The sequence below is a fragment of the Eucalyptus grandis genome, chromosome 9, assembly GCF_016545825.1.
Source record: "Eucalyptus grandis isolate ANBG69807.140 chromosome 9, ASM1654582v1, whole genome shotgun sequence".
NCBI classification, from domain to species: domain Eukaryota; kingdom Viridiplantae; phylum Streptophyta; class Magnoliopsida; order Myrtales; family Myrtaceae; genus Eucalyptus; species Eucalyptus grandis.
Genome location: NC_052620.1, coordinates 14548009 through 14562308, shown reverse-complemented (window position 1 = coordinate 14562308; position 14300 = coordinate 14548009). Strand labels below are relative to the sequence as shown.

The 14300-nt window shown below is 36.9% G+C and overlaps 1 protein-coding gene across 2 annotated transcripts in view; it reads left to right on the top strand.

Moving 5' to 3' along the window:
* The first annotated feature begins 11946 nt into the window (after nucleotides 1-11946).
* The window catches only part of LOC104418371, a 34372-nt gene continuing 32018 nt past the window's right edge, over nucleotides 11947-14300 (top strand). The window contains exons 1-3 of one of the 2 annotated variants that reach the window (XM_039301618.1): nucleotides 11947-12124; nucleotides 12244-12370; nucleotides 12477-12679. In XM_039301618.1, coding sequence (XP_039157552.1) covers nucleotides 12095-12124; nucleotides 12244-12370; nucleotides 12477-12637 — 318 coding nt within the window. In that variant the 5' untranslated portion in view covers nucleotides 11947-12094 and the 3' untranslated portion in view covers nucleotides 12638-12679. Of the gene's footprint in view, nucleotides 12125-12243; nucleotides 12371-12476; nucleotides 12680-14300 lie in introns of those variants that run through there. The other variant, XM_039301619.1, reaches the window with a different exon arrangement.

Sequence of the window (14300 nt, the reverse complement as noted above, 5' to 3'; positions counted from 1 at the left end):
ATTCAAAAAAATTCAAAAAAAAATTTAAAAATTAGATTTAGTTAAAAATTTTAAAAAAATAATTTTAAAATTAGATTTAGTTAAAATTTTAAAAATAATAATTTTAAAACTAAATTTAGTTAAAATATTAAAAGATAATAATTATAAAAAATTAAAAAATAAAAATTTTAAAATTAGATTTAGTTAAAATATTAGAAAAATAATAATTTAAAATTTTAAAAATTTTAAAAAAAGGGGGCGGTGGCTAGGCTGCCCTCAGCCACCCCCTTTTTATTAATTTATAAAATTTTGATAATTATTTTAATTATTTTAATTATTTTAATTTAAAATTATTATTTTTTAATATTTTAACTAAATTTAATTTTAAAATTATTTTTTAAATATTTTAACTAAATCTAATTTTAAAATTATTATTTTTAATATTTTAACTAAATGTAATTTTAAAATTATTATTTTTAATATTTTAACTAAATGTAATTTTAAATTTATTATTTTTTAATATTTAACTATTAAAATTATTATTTTTTAATATTTTAACTAAATCTATTTTTAAATTTAATTTATTTAGTTTTTATATTATTTTTTTATCACATGAGCCCAAAACGACGCCGTTTTTGCATTATTTGGCCATGTCGGCGTGCAAAACGGGCGTCGTTTGGGCTCGATTCACCGGAAAAATGTCACGTCGGCATTTTGGCCGAATTTTGGTCGGATTGGCACTCAAGTGATCCATTTTGCTCCGATTTTGGCACTTAAGTGTACCTTTCGTAACTTTTGACACTTAAGTGTCCTTTGTGCCAACTTTTGGCATTCTAGGGGTTCTTGTCCCAAATATTTCCATGCAACAACGATCCAACGGAGACAAAAAAGAAAAATTAATATGCTGAAAAATGGGTCAGGGGAAACAGCAAATTCAACACCTCACCATATATTTTTTCAAGGTATACCTCGGTAGGTCCACGCAACTACATTCCAGTCCTAGATCAACAGCCTACGTTAATTGGAAATGATATAAATGACTGTTTAGTGGCGGAAGTAACTATGGAAGAAATTCATGCTGCTGTTTTCCAACTAGTAGCTCAAAAAGTCCCTGGTCCATATAGTTTAAACGGACTTTTCTATCAACACCACTAGGACATAATCAACTCCGATATCTTAAAGGAAGTTCGAGATTTTTTTCAATATGGGGTTCTGGATCCAGCCCTTAACAGAACGCACATCACTTTAATCCCAAAGGTTCCCCATCCGGAGACACTTGACCAATATCGTCCTATCAGCTTATGCAATTTTGCCTACAAGATTATTGCAAAAATATTGGCAAATAGATTGAAACGATGGTTGCCTATGCTGATATCAGAAGAACAAAGCACATTCCTTAGTGGAAAACAGATTCAAGATAACATTTACGTCGTACAAGAGGCGTTGCATCAATTGAGGAAGCGGAAAAGGAAGAAGCACTTCCAAGCGATACTAAAACTTGACATGAAGAAAGTTTATGATATGATAGAATAGGATTATCTAGAAGGTTGCCTGCTGAAATTGGATTTCTGTGCTCAATGGATTCATTGGATAATGCAGTGTGTTACCACAGTCACATTTAATATAAAGCTTAATGGGGACCCTCAACCTACTTTTGCTCCAACTAGAGGCATCCGACAAGAAGATCCTCTATCACCCTATCTATTTATTCTGGTTGGAAACGGTTTACCAATTTTGATGGGAAAGGCGCTACAAGAAGGGAACATAAAGGGAATCTAGCTGAATAGATACTGTCCTACTTTAACTTATTTGTTTTTTGTAGATGACTCAGTCTTTTTCTTAGACGGCTCTATCCAGGAATGCCAAAATGTTGCAACTGTCATTAACCAATATTGTTATGCTTTAGGACAAGTTGTTAACTTAAACAAATCAGGGATCTTCTTTAGTAAAGACTGTCCATATTTATTAAAGGACAATATGAAGAGTGAACTAAGAGTACCAGAGCTAGAAAGATCAGGAAGGTACTTGGGACTTCCATCTAATTCGGGCGCATCAAAGAGGCGAGTTTTTGGGTGGATTTTGAATCGGATCAACATGAAATTGGAGGGTTGGAAGGAGCAACTCATATCAAAAGCTGGTAAAGAAACTTTCCTGAAATAAGTGGTGCAGGTGATACCACAATATGCCATGTCAGTTTTTAAAATCCCAGTGTCAATATGTAAAGCTATAGAGAAAAAAAAAATAGCAAACTTCTGGTGGAAAAACAATGATTCAAAGGCTGGTTTGCATTGGAAATGCTGGGAAATTATGAAGATGAGGGAAGATAGAGGGGAATGGGTTTCGGAGATTTGATCATTGTTAATAAAGCCTTATTAGGGAAGCAAGCCTGGAGGATGGTCAAAAACCCAAATGCGTTATGGAGTAAACTATTGAAAGGATTGTATTTCAATCGTTCAGATTTCTGGCATGCTGAAACTGGCTGTAATCCTTCATGGGGCTGGAAATGTTTACTTATTGGAAGAGAAACCATTGCGGGATCAATTAGATGGTCAATAGGAAATGGAGAATCTGTTAATATCAGAACAGATAGATGGCTTAAAAGAGGCTTCATAGGAGGGCCAGCAAATAGGAATGATCCCCAGAAAGTCTCGAAGCTAATCTTACCGGGGACTCAACGATGGAATGAAACATTGCTAAAAAAATCTTTTTGATGAGCAGACAACGCAAGAAATCCTTGCAATATCAATTAACAACCCTTTTTTCGGTGATGAATTATTATGGATGGGTACAAAACATGGTTCATTTACAGTCAAGAATGGTTACAACTTGCTAAGAGACACCACCATAGAAAACAGAGCAAAAGAGCACCCTCCTCTTCATATCAAACTCCTACAGCTTTATGGAATGCAATTTGGCGTATGAAAACCAACCCAAAAGTAAGTTATTCGTATGGCATGCTTGTCAAAACGCCCTACCAACCAAGGAAAATCTATGGAAAAGAAAAATCCTACTTGATCTGCTGTGTGATCTATGTAAAACCAAGGTAGAAACGGCCGAGCACACCCTCCTCCTCTGTCCCTGGGTCGCTGAAGTGTGGAGTCGCCAGGAAACTAACCTGCGAAATGATGCACAAGAAATTAAACGAATGGATGAATGGTTGCTCAAATTTACAAGCAAGAAGGAGCACCTACCTTCTTTGGAAACTATCGGCTATCTCCTGTGGCAAGTATGGAAGGAGCACAACAATTTTATTTTTCAAGGAACAACACCAGAGGTCTGCAAAGTAGTAGATCTAGCAAGATCTCAGCAAAATAGCTACCGAAATTGGGGATTTGGTGAAGAACTAGCCGACACAACTGCGAAACCGAAGAACCCACCTACCTGGCGAGCTCTGAAGACTAGTTGCCTCAAGTTGAACGTTGACGGGTTGCTGAGACTCCTCCGGCACTTTCTTAGACAGATTTACGAAGACGGTATGGGCGGAATCGAGTTTTCAAGTTGAAACCCTAGGGGTCCTCGAAGCCCTAAAATTTCTGAAGGAAAAAGCATCGATGAAGCCGTGGTGGAAACCGATAGTCAACTAGTGGTTGGCAACTTGAACTTCGAACACCAAGCTGAGTCAACCGCACGTGGGGTGATGAAGGAAAGCCGAATACTTCTTCAGCAGATGCCGCAAGTGGAACTAGCCCACTGTCCACGCTCAGCCAACTCAGTGGCGGACTGGGCCGCACGCCACCACCGTATGAAGACTCTTCCCATGAATTGGTGGGCCTCCCCTCCCTTAGCCCTTTGGGCCTTATTATGTGTAGATGCCTTGGTAGTGGGCCTCCGCGGTTTTCCGCCTATGATATAAATAATTTCCACCTTTCGACAAAAAAAGAAAAGAAAAAGAAGTATGATTTTGTTCAATATGATTGTTAATCTTTGGCCTAACATGCAATATCATCTATGAACTTTTAATTTATTTAATATGATCTGTAAACTTTTAATACGTGTTCAATTTAATATTTGAGTTATATAATAACGATTTAAATTATACGAAAGACAAAATTGTATTTTTTTCAAATAGTATATTGAACAAAGAACACAAGTATCGCGTGCATAAGAAAAATGATCATTGATGTATGGAAAAAAAAATTAATTCGAAGGGAATTTTTTTTTCAATTTTCATGTTTATTGATGAGGTTGTTTGTAAAGTTAAAAAAATTCAAACTTTAGTGACACACCTTGGAATTAAAATAGAATTTATGAATTTATGCGTCCTCCATAAATTGAATATATACAAAATAACCAATTGAAGATAGTTCATAGAAAAAAAAAAAAGACGTTTAAAAGTAAGGAGAGGGACAAACTCCACTGACAGCTATGTCAATCGAATTTTTCATGCTAGAGAGACTTGATTAAAAATTATGTGAAAATAGAATGGCGTGATTAAAAAGATTTTGTAAGTACAAGGATAAAAGGAAAAAAATTTCCAAATTAAAAATAAGTAACGAACCAAAAGTCGGTTCACCATGGTAAAGCATGGTGTAAGGCACTTAGCAAAATCCGTTGCATCACTTCGTAACCCCATTTCATCAGATAAACTTCCTATCCCTAGCATTATCGATAGTAAACACGTCTTCCCATGCACAGCCCCAACTCCAACACCCCCCATCCTCCAAAAAAAATTATGTATATATTAGGCCTAATGCTGGGTTTCACCTGGACCAGCTCAGCAAATGGACCTTGTAATTTTGCAAGGACTATCCACACATGCGATTTTCACAAAATTCATAAGGCTATTTATGAGATTGATCAGTCGCACCACTTCAATTGTGTGAGTCACATATATAATACACTTTCGTTCATAAGTGCCGAGACTAGATAGCACGATGTGTGAATTTGCGGAGAGAGGGAACACGACCCTATCCATCTAGTCAGCTTTGCTACTTGTGGAAATTAAGTACTAAGACGGCGTGCATTTCAATGAAATGACTTAACAAACGAGGCCGTGTGATTTTTCGCCATTAGGCGTGATGCCCCAATGGTGATTGGTGAAGAGTTGTAACGTATCTTTTGCGAGGTCAAAAGTTTAAGCCCTGTCATTGCAAATCTCTAGTCAATTTGTGTGTTGGCCATTTACTTTCTTGTGTGGAGAAAATACAATACCCCCACGCTCTCGAGGAATTTGCTTCAGGCCGTATGGCCCAACACAAGGCCCAAAATCTGGCCTTAAGGTCAAGGCTTGACTTTGGGTCTCTTTCATGGGTAATCTTTTCGTTTAGGCTGGGCCACACAACACAAAGAGGGGCTAAACTAGAGTGCAATGTAGATGGGGCTACTAACGAGAGATGGACCAACGGTTTACACATTTACTTTTCATTTTTTATATTTTTATTAGGTCCGCTATCAATATATATTACATTCCCATTGGGTCCGTTTAGTTCAACTTTGGGGAAATGACTCTAGGAAAATGCAAATATTTTTGAAGTAAAGGAGTTTTCCAAAATACTACACCATTTGGTAAATTGTAATGTCAAATAGCATTGAAAAATAACTTTAGCATAAACATTGTTTGGCAAAACTCACACTTGTAATTGGCTTTTGCTATTTTTTTTTTTTAAGTTTGAAAATCAAATCCGGCGGCCGGCTAATTGCAGGCCAACGCTAGACAACCAGATCTAGCCACCGGACTGCCAAATTTGGCGGCTTGAGGTCACAGAGGCTAAATTTGGTGGCCGGACTGCTAGATCTAGCCGTCGAACAGCCAGATCTAGCGGCCGGAGGTTGCAACCTCAGGCAGCGTCGCCTGGCGCGAGCGAGCCAAGCGTTACCGCATGGGTTCACACGACCTTAGGTGACGTCGCCTGAGGTCCGCACGCCAAGCAATGCTGCCTGAGGTCACGTGGACCCAGGCAACACCACTTGGGTCACGGGTCACGCCACCCCAGGCAATGGTCATCAAGGACGTGCAACCCTGAGGCGGTGGCGGTGGCTACCGGAGAAGCCCGACTCTCAGGCGGGAAAGACAAAGACGAAGCGGGAAGAAGATGAACGGTGACTAAACTTACATTTCCAAAATGCCCAATGCTCAAAGCAAGTCTTGAGGTGCATTTGGCTTTCAGCATTGGGAATGTTGATATTTGGCCAATAAGCTTTCAAAATTGTTTGTCAAACACAAAATGTTTTGTCCAATGGGCTTTGGGAGCCCAAAGCCCTCTCAAAGCCCCTTGAGAAAGCTTAACCAAATGGGGCCATTATAGGATAGTCGGCATGTGAATGGATTCAATTATGTAATTATGTTTGTGTACATATGTCACTTAATCGATAAGCATAGGTTTTTCATACTTGTAGTAAAACTCATAATAATATTTATATTTTCAGATAGTTAGAAGAGGCAATTATCCATGCACTTATTCTTCTATAAGTGACATGAGCACCTCAATTTTGACCATTCGAATTCATGTGGACTCATCTTTGCATCTCGTAATTTGAATCTTAGTGAAAGTAGTTTGTCGATCCTTTTTTCTATTGGGTTATTGTCAATACGAGATAATCCCAGGAGATGATGTTGTGTCACTTAATTCCATATGAGACATTAGGTAAAATGACTATTTTACACTAATATTCAAAGTGTATACACTAGAACCTCCAAAATTAAGGTTGGTGGACTAATTAACAAAGTCCCTAAAGTGCCCCTTGTTTATTTTTTTTTTATCTAATCTATCAAAGTTCAAATATAACCTCTGTTTTTTTTTTCATAACTTGATATTATAATGCGAACCAAATCAAGATAATATTGAATTTTGTGGACCAATTTTCGTTGGGGTACTTCAGACATAAGTTCCAGCCACTCCAAATAGAACCATTCCACAATACAAAGGCGTTGACCTTGGCATGCGTATGAAACTCTCAGCATGAGTCCCGGATGCTCCTCTTTAGTTAATTAAGTAACTGATGCCGAGTAAATTCGCCAGACAACCTTTTTCTAATGTCCACTAGTGCACGCGCGTACGTATCTGTGTGTGTATATAAATGTTATTAATTGTTTTACATGTACCCAAAATGCTTAACAATTTCATATGTTCATCGTTTCCACCGTTGAAGGATGAAAATTAGCCATCCAACAGACATTTTAGTGCTTATGTAATATCATGTGATGGTCCACCAATCAATTACAAAACAAAAAATCTTATAAGATTCCTTAAGTCCCCCCCGTAATTCTTACAAACAACTCACTCCGGTGAACAACCACCTAACTTTTTCACTTTGAATTTGGATTAACTCACTTTTCTTGATCCAAATAACGTCCACTATATTTTCTTAACATCCTTGCCCATGCACCACACTTCATTTTCTCAAGGCATAAGGATGCTAGAAGTGTAAAAAAAAATTGTCAATTCACTTAAGTACCAAATCCAAAGAAAAATGATTATTTAAATACCTTCAATGACAAAATATATATATATATATATATATATATATATATATATATATATATATATATATTACAGGCTTTTACAATAAAATGTATAAGTTAACATGGCATTTTTTAGTTATTAAAAACAAATCTAACGTGAATTATGATGCGACTAGACTCTATAAATGATATCATACAAGTCTATTTTAGACATTATTCGTTATCTCGTTTCAGTCAAGCCATAAATCCGAGTTCGAGGTTTCCATGGCAGATGAAGATGGTGGATAACACGCAGTTTCAATGGTAAAAAATGGAGATGTTCAAAAATAATGAAGATGAAAATCATTCCCTGTCACCTCCCCTTTTCTAAGAAGAAACCGGGCTCTCCTGTCCCCACACCCCGCCCCCGTGTCCTTGAATGTCAGAATCTTGGCCAAATAAAAGAGGGATTTTCCTTCCACCGCAGTTTCAGATTTTCTCCAGAGAGTTCAATAAATTCTAAATGTGACTTCGATTCCTGTCTGGTTTGTCTTCTATTTTCCGTCTTGTTTTGTTTTTCAGTTCTCTGACTATCTTCCAAATTGCATTGCCATTGATTGCGCTCCAGGAAATTGAGTTTGCAAGGAAGCTCTAGTTGAACCACTGTCGCCATGGCTGGAGATATGGAGATGGACCAGCAGAGTGATCCTCTTTGATATGGAGATGGAGCTCTTCATGGCCATGGAGTCGAGAATCGATGGGGGCAAAAGCAGGGATAATCGATCCAAGAGATCACCCTGGTGAGCCACGTCAGTCTGAGTAATTGACAAAATATTGTTGCATCAGATTTTCGACAACTCAAATTGGAGTTGACATTTAAATGATTGGCAAAAATTGTTGACAATTAAGTGAACATCGTACAAAACTTTTGACACTTCTTATATCCTTATGCCATTTTCTTACGTCATTAACCACATAATAGAGCTTACTTCGATAAAGAAAATTAGCAAATCCATTTTCAGGTAAGTACCAACCATGCAAGTATCAAAACTAGCGGCTACAATAAAAATCAAAGTTCGGGGGTAATCCTAACATACCGACTATCTTTCAACCAACCTCTTATCCTCATAAAATCACATAGTAACTTTTGAAAGTCCGGTTGTTGTTATGAATTAGTGTCGAATTCATGAGATTTCATGCAATCATCCTATACTTAGAACTTTGAATCTCAACAGTAGATAATTTTCCTTGTTACAAGATGAGATTATTTATCGTGGCAAATCACTAGTCCAAATCACACATTAAATTCCTCATTGCAGAGGCATGCCTTTATGTTTGAACTCATCTCTCAGAAGTTTAAAAGCATTGGGAAAGCCCCATAAAAGTTGAATACCTTCGTGACCGGGAGATCCAAGAGAAAGCAAATAATCCGAGCCAATGAACAACTTAGTTGGATTTCCCATACCCAAAAGCTTAAACCATTGAATTATGCTCACTTAAGCAATAGTAATCACTTCTTTTTTATCTATAAACATATAGGCTCCGTTTGTTTCGGAGAAAATAAATAACTTGGAAAATATTTTTCCTAAAAATAGCCGTTTGTTTCTTTTACAAAAACGAATGAACAAAAAATATTTTCATTATCTGTGAAAATATTTAGACAAATTGCTGTTGGTAATAAAAATAATTTCCATTAACTAATTATTTCAAAAAATACAAGCGATTGTTTTTAAGAAAATATTTTCCAAATCATTTATTTTTCGCGAAACAAACATAGCATATATAAAATTTCTTTTTTTTACACCACTTACACGTGTACATAACAAATTTGCATCGGATATAGGTCGTGCATATCAAAGAGAGCAAAATAAGCAAAGAAAGAATGTCAAATTCGGACTCTCATGTAATGAATAGTCGAGATAAATCTGGATATATCCTCGATGCGAGGACTAGTAAGATCGATTCGGCGGTCCTACGTTTTACTTTTTTGAGCGTAGACCCACACGATTTTAGCCAAAACAAAATCACAATCGAATTCGACAGAAAAGCATCGCCATCCAGTTCACCACATGATTCTTGCCCACACGCTTCCCAACTTTATTGACAACGAAAGAAAAGCGCCGACCAATAAATTACAAAAGCCAATCACCGCATATAAAGAGTTATCATCTAATGACTTTGATGCAAGAGGGAGTGACTTGTTAAGAGGATCGAAAGTTTTTGTGTTCTCCAAGCATGTAATGTAAGAGGTTATTTTCCTTTTTCCAATGCAAATCAAATAAGCAAATGTTCCAAAAACATACAAGCAAAATTGCGCATCAAACTTATCGTGGAGATTGATTTGTGAGCAGCCATTTCTCCACTTCAAAAATTGACTCCATTGCTTCATTTTGGTGACATTCATATCCCAAATTGAGAGTATGCTTAAGTATTTTTAATAGATCAAGATTCTCCATAATTTTAGAGAAGGAAATGCTTGTGTAGATTGACCGGCAAATTCTATTACCTAACCCAATAATGCGGGTGATAATTATGTATTAGACTGGCCACCAATAGATTTGCTTCCTTTGGGATGAGATTAGATAATGTTTTATTAAGAGAGTAATGATATAAAATCGAGTTCTGTTCCTTTTCTTATCTTAAAAAAAAAAAAAAAAACTTAAGGCTAAATCACCAAAAATAGAAAGGAAGTTGACTTGAAAACTGGCGGTGCGGTCCGCACGGGACAATCTCGAGCAAGGGACAAGATGAGTGGTCCCCAAAAGTCCATTTTCTGTGGCTATCTAAAAAGATTGTATTTACTTTCTTTGAAAGACGAAGTCATCTAAACTATTAATCATCCCACTGGTTTTCTATACCAGCGTAAATGCGTCAACCAATTTAAATGATCACTTATTATTTATCACATCATTTAATAAATGCATTTTTTTTAGCAAACATTTAATAAATGCATTTAAAGGAAAACAAAGGTGCTAAACTAGGGAACGTAAACGAGGAGGCAAAGTCCAATATTCTACTGTCCGTGTCCAATAAAATAAAGGAAATTAGCGATCACTGACTCATATAAACATTCCCCCCACTTGACACGAGACTGTTAGGAGGAAGAAAGAAAAAGCAGATAAGCACAGAAGGATGACTTCGACCGCTAATCAAAAAAGTCAAAAAGACAGGAAAGGCCGTGCCTTGGATGATCTTTTCTAGGACGCCACGCTTTCATCTCAATTAATTTTGATTTGAAAGTGGCAGCAAGAGGAAATGGAAATTGCATAAAATCGTTACGCACCAGCCAAAGTCATGCCCATCAAGAGATAATGGTAGACATAACAATTAATATAATTTGATCTCATACGTAGTAGAATTATGCAAGTGCAGCTTAAGAAGTGTAAACTACAATGATGGCAAAATTCATGTGCACATAACACCAAAGCATGAGAATCATCTGATCAGACATAGATTTTGCAATTTAACGTATGTATGAATTAAGTTTTAATTTTTATCTTATTGCTAATATTATTTTTTCGACATATGCATTTTGACACTCAAACATGAAGCATTCAGGACTTTTACAATATATACCGACTGACCAATGAAGCTACCTATAATATTTTCGAAGTTTTCTAGAGATTTGAAGAGCTATTTACAATTTCGGTGGAAAAGCCAAAGTTATACGTTTTGTACCCTGCTTGAACTTTAAATAAAGCTGGATCAGTTTTTACCCCTATTTTTTTTCAGTTTTTTCGGTTAATTTAGACCTCGCAAACCACCCACCTTGACTTTTTTATATTCTAAACTCATGAACTTGCGCAACAAAGTGATGCGTCAATTCACACGCAATATTCCATAGTTTATTATTAATTTTTAAGTCATGGGGGGGCTAGGTCTTGTGTGCCGTGCTGCAATTTAGCCATCATGTGTTGACATCAAGAGTTGAGTTTTATTTGGGATCGACATGTCAAGCGACTCAAATCAATCGGTGTCCATGTCTTAAAATTTCTAAGTCTTTGTTTTTTCTTTTTTTGGGGTGGGGCCTACGTCTACCGTATTTCATTTCATGTGCCCTGTTGCAATTTACTTACTTTTCCAATGCTAAAATGCTATATCTATATATAAAAAAGACTATCACGACCTCTTGAAACCAAGCCGTCCCTAGGAGCTCTATGCACTATATCTCGTTCCTATCCAACTCCTTCTCAAGACGAAGCAACATCTTGATTAGTCTACAATTTAATACCACGGTCATTTAAATTTGGAAGAATGTATGAATTGCAACAAATTTTGAAAAAGATTTTTATCCCTTTTGAAACAAATAAAAATTCTTGCAGAAAAGAACTTTGTAACATGCTTGAGAATACAAACATCAACTTAAAGTAATTTCTTTTACAAAAGTGTCTTTTTTTTTTTTTTTTTAAAGTTTATGACAATTACTTCCTCGCTCCTTCCTTCTCCACCTCTGTAGTTCACGCGCAGCGACGACGACGCGCTCGAAGACGACCTACAGCCGAGGAGGGTAGGCCGAACGTCGATAATTAATAATCTAATCAAAATTTAGGTGTCAACAAAGACAACTTAGGGCCAATAGAGAGACTCTCTTTGTGGCAATCATATCTCAGTTTGGGAAGTTCAACCAAGGAGAGCTCACAATCTGACCCAAAAAAAAAAAGAAAACGCAAGGAGAGCTCACAAAAGCAGTCTCTGCAAAGTTTTCTGGGGTCTCCTCCTGCAGGGTCGCCAGAAATGGAAGAACCCCTTAATGAGAAAAATCAGGTACGTCCCTTAATAGGTACTCTTTTCCTTACCCTGCTCAAGGCCAAGGTACTCTCTCTCGCTCTCGCTCAACCATGTTCATGGCTGATCTTGCATGCTGGTGGTGGTTGCTTTTGCAGGGTGCTATCAAGGGCCTCCTGTACAAGCGCCTCCCCTGTACTATGCTCCTCCCCACTCCGACAATGCTCCTCCCCAGTACTATGCTCCTTCTCCTCCCGAAACACAGCCGGGTTTTCTTGAAGGATGGTTCTCTCTCTCTCTCTCTCTCTCTCTCTCTCTGCCAGAAAGATTTTCATGTTCATATGATTTAGGGAAATTTAATTGGTGACGTGTTGTCGTTGGTTGGTTTCAGCCTTGCGGGCCTTCGCTGGTATTCTCTCATCAACGAGTGCATCGACTCCGTTGGTTAGCAGCCGTGTTGTCTATGCTTCAAGGAAAAAGAAGGAAAATGAAGGAAAAATAATAAGCAAAAATCAAGTTTTACCAATTTACGGATCTTTCTCTAGATCATGATCGCACTGCTCTGTATTTTTTTTTAACAGCACTGCTCTGTATTTGACATATCATGTTTTTCCCGGTTCTGTAGATATTTCCCACTTGATGGGATGCTATATATTTGACATTTCCCCTCGTGCTCTGCATTCTATATATTATTGTAGCATCGCTCTTTTGGATGGACTCTCAAAATTCACATTTTGTTTTTTTATATAATTTTAGGAGTGATTGTAAAGCAGAGGTGATGCTTGTTAAATTAATGTCTCGAGTTTGAATTCGAATAACGTTAAATTGAATTTGTCAATAAAAAATTTTCTAAGAGGATTATAAATTGGATGAAGAATGAAGAAACAATTTCCTTCTTGGATTTTCTCTTTCGAACGTGCAAAACAAGACTTTGGGCCCACTTTATATATATTAAAGGAAAAAGAAAAAAAAGGAGGGCCAGACTCTGGGCACATGTATATGAATAGAATGTAATTTCCTTGGAGCAGCTAAAAGCCCTACCAGAGTTAAAAGAAAAGAAGCCGCACGTAAGAGGAGCTGAAGCCGCGTAAAGCCTTGATTCAGAACGCGAAGCCCAAAAGACGAAGGCTGAAATTCTTAATTTTGGCGTAGCGTTATATTATGAGCTTGAATGCACAATAATTTTTGTATACGGTGAGTTTATATCCAAGTGGGTTGTTTATTTATAAACATTTGAGTTTTGGATTAAATCTAAGTGTGGGAAACATTCGAGCGAGCGATTGTAAACTTTAATTTTCTGATTATAGTGGATTATTTGCTGTTGACTCTCTCCGTGGACGTAAATACCGATATTCGGATCGAACCACGTAAATTTTTAATGTCCTTATTATTTCTCGTTTATTTTTCTGGTAATTTCGCGTTGACATAAATTACAAGATCTCGTCATTTCCACGTATTATATTCCAACAATGCTTGCTTTCTTTCCTTGAAAGGATTAGACAAAAGTCGAGTAGCCACATGAACCACCAAATTCGATCCCAGTCGACTTTGACTACAGTTGGGACTTAAATGGAAACTGCGCAACAAGCAGCTGAATCTTTCTACGTTCGACACCAGTTACATTTGCCACTTTCACGATCGCACGAGTTCAAAAGCAAAATGGCGTCCAAGTAAAGCGAGATGAGATCATGCAACAATTTTTGCCCGACCGTCATTACCAAATTTGAATTTATTGCTTGGGGAAGTTACTAAGATCATCAAGTCCGGTTTTCTGAATGGTTATCAGCACTCAAGCTTCAATTGGGGCAACTGCAGAGAATGATATCCTATGTGAAATGCAGGATGCTCTATCAAAACCGAAGATGTTGCTCAGTTAAGTGACCGAAATGACAGCAGTATTCGTGTCACAACCGAAAATGACGACTCATCTTGAAAATTAGGCACGCATGACAAAATTTATATTTCTCGATTTCTCCGTTTCTCTGTTCCCAAAACAGGTTTGGAACAAAAATCCGTTTGGTAACACAATTTGATTTCTCTATTTCTCGAAACACATTTCTATTCTAGAAATAGAGAAATTGAAGAAATCAAGCTGAAATTTTAACTTCTCAATTTCTGAAATAGAAATCGAAACTGAAATGAAACCATATAAAAGAACCTTGTGCTTTCTTACTAACTTAATTCACTCATAACCACAACTTCACAAATTATTGCT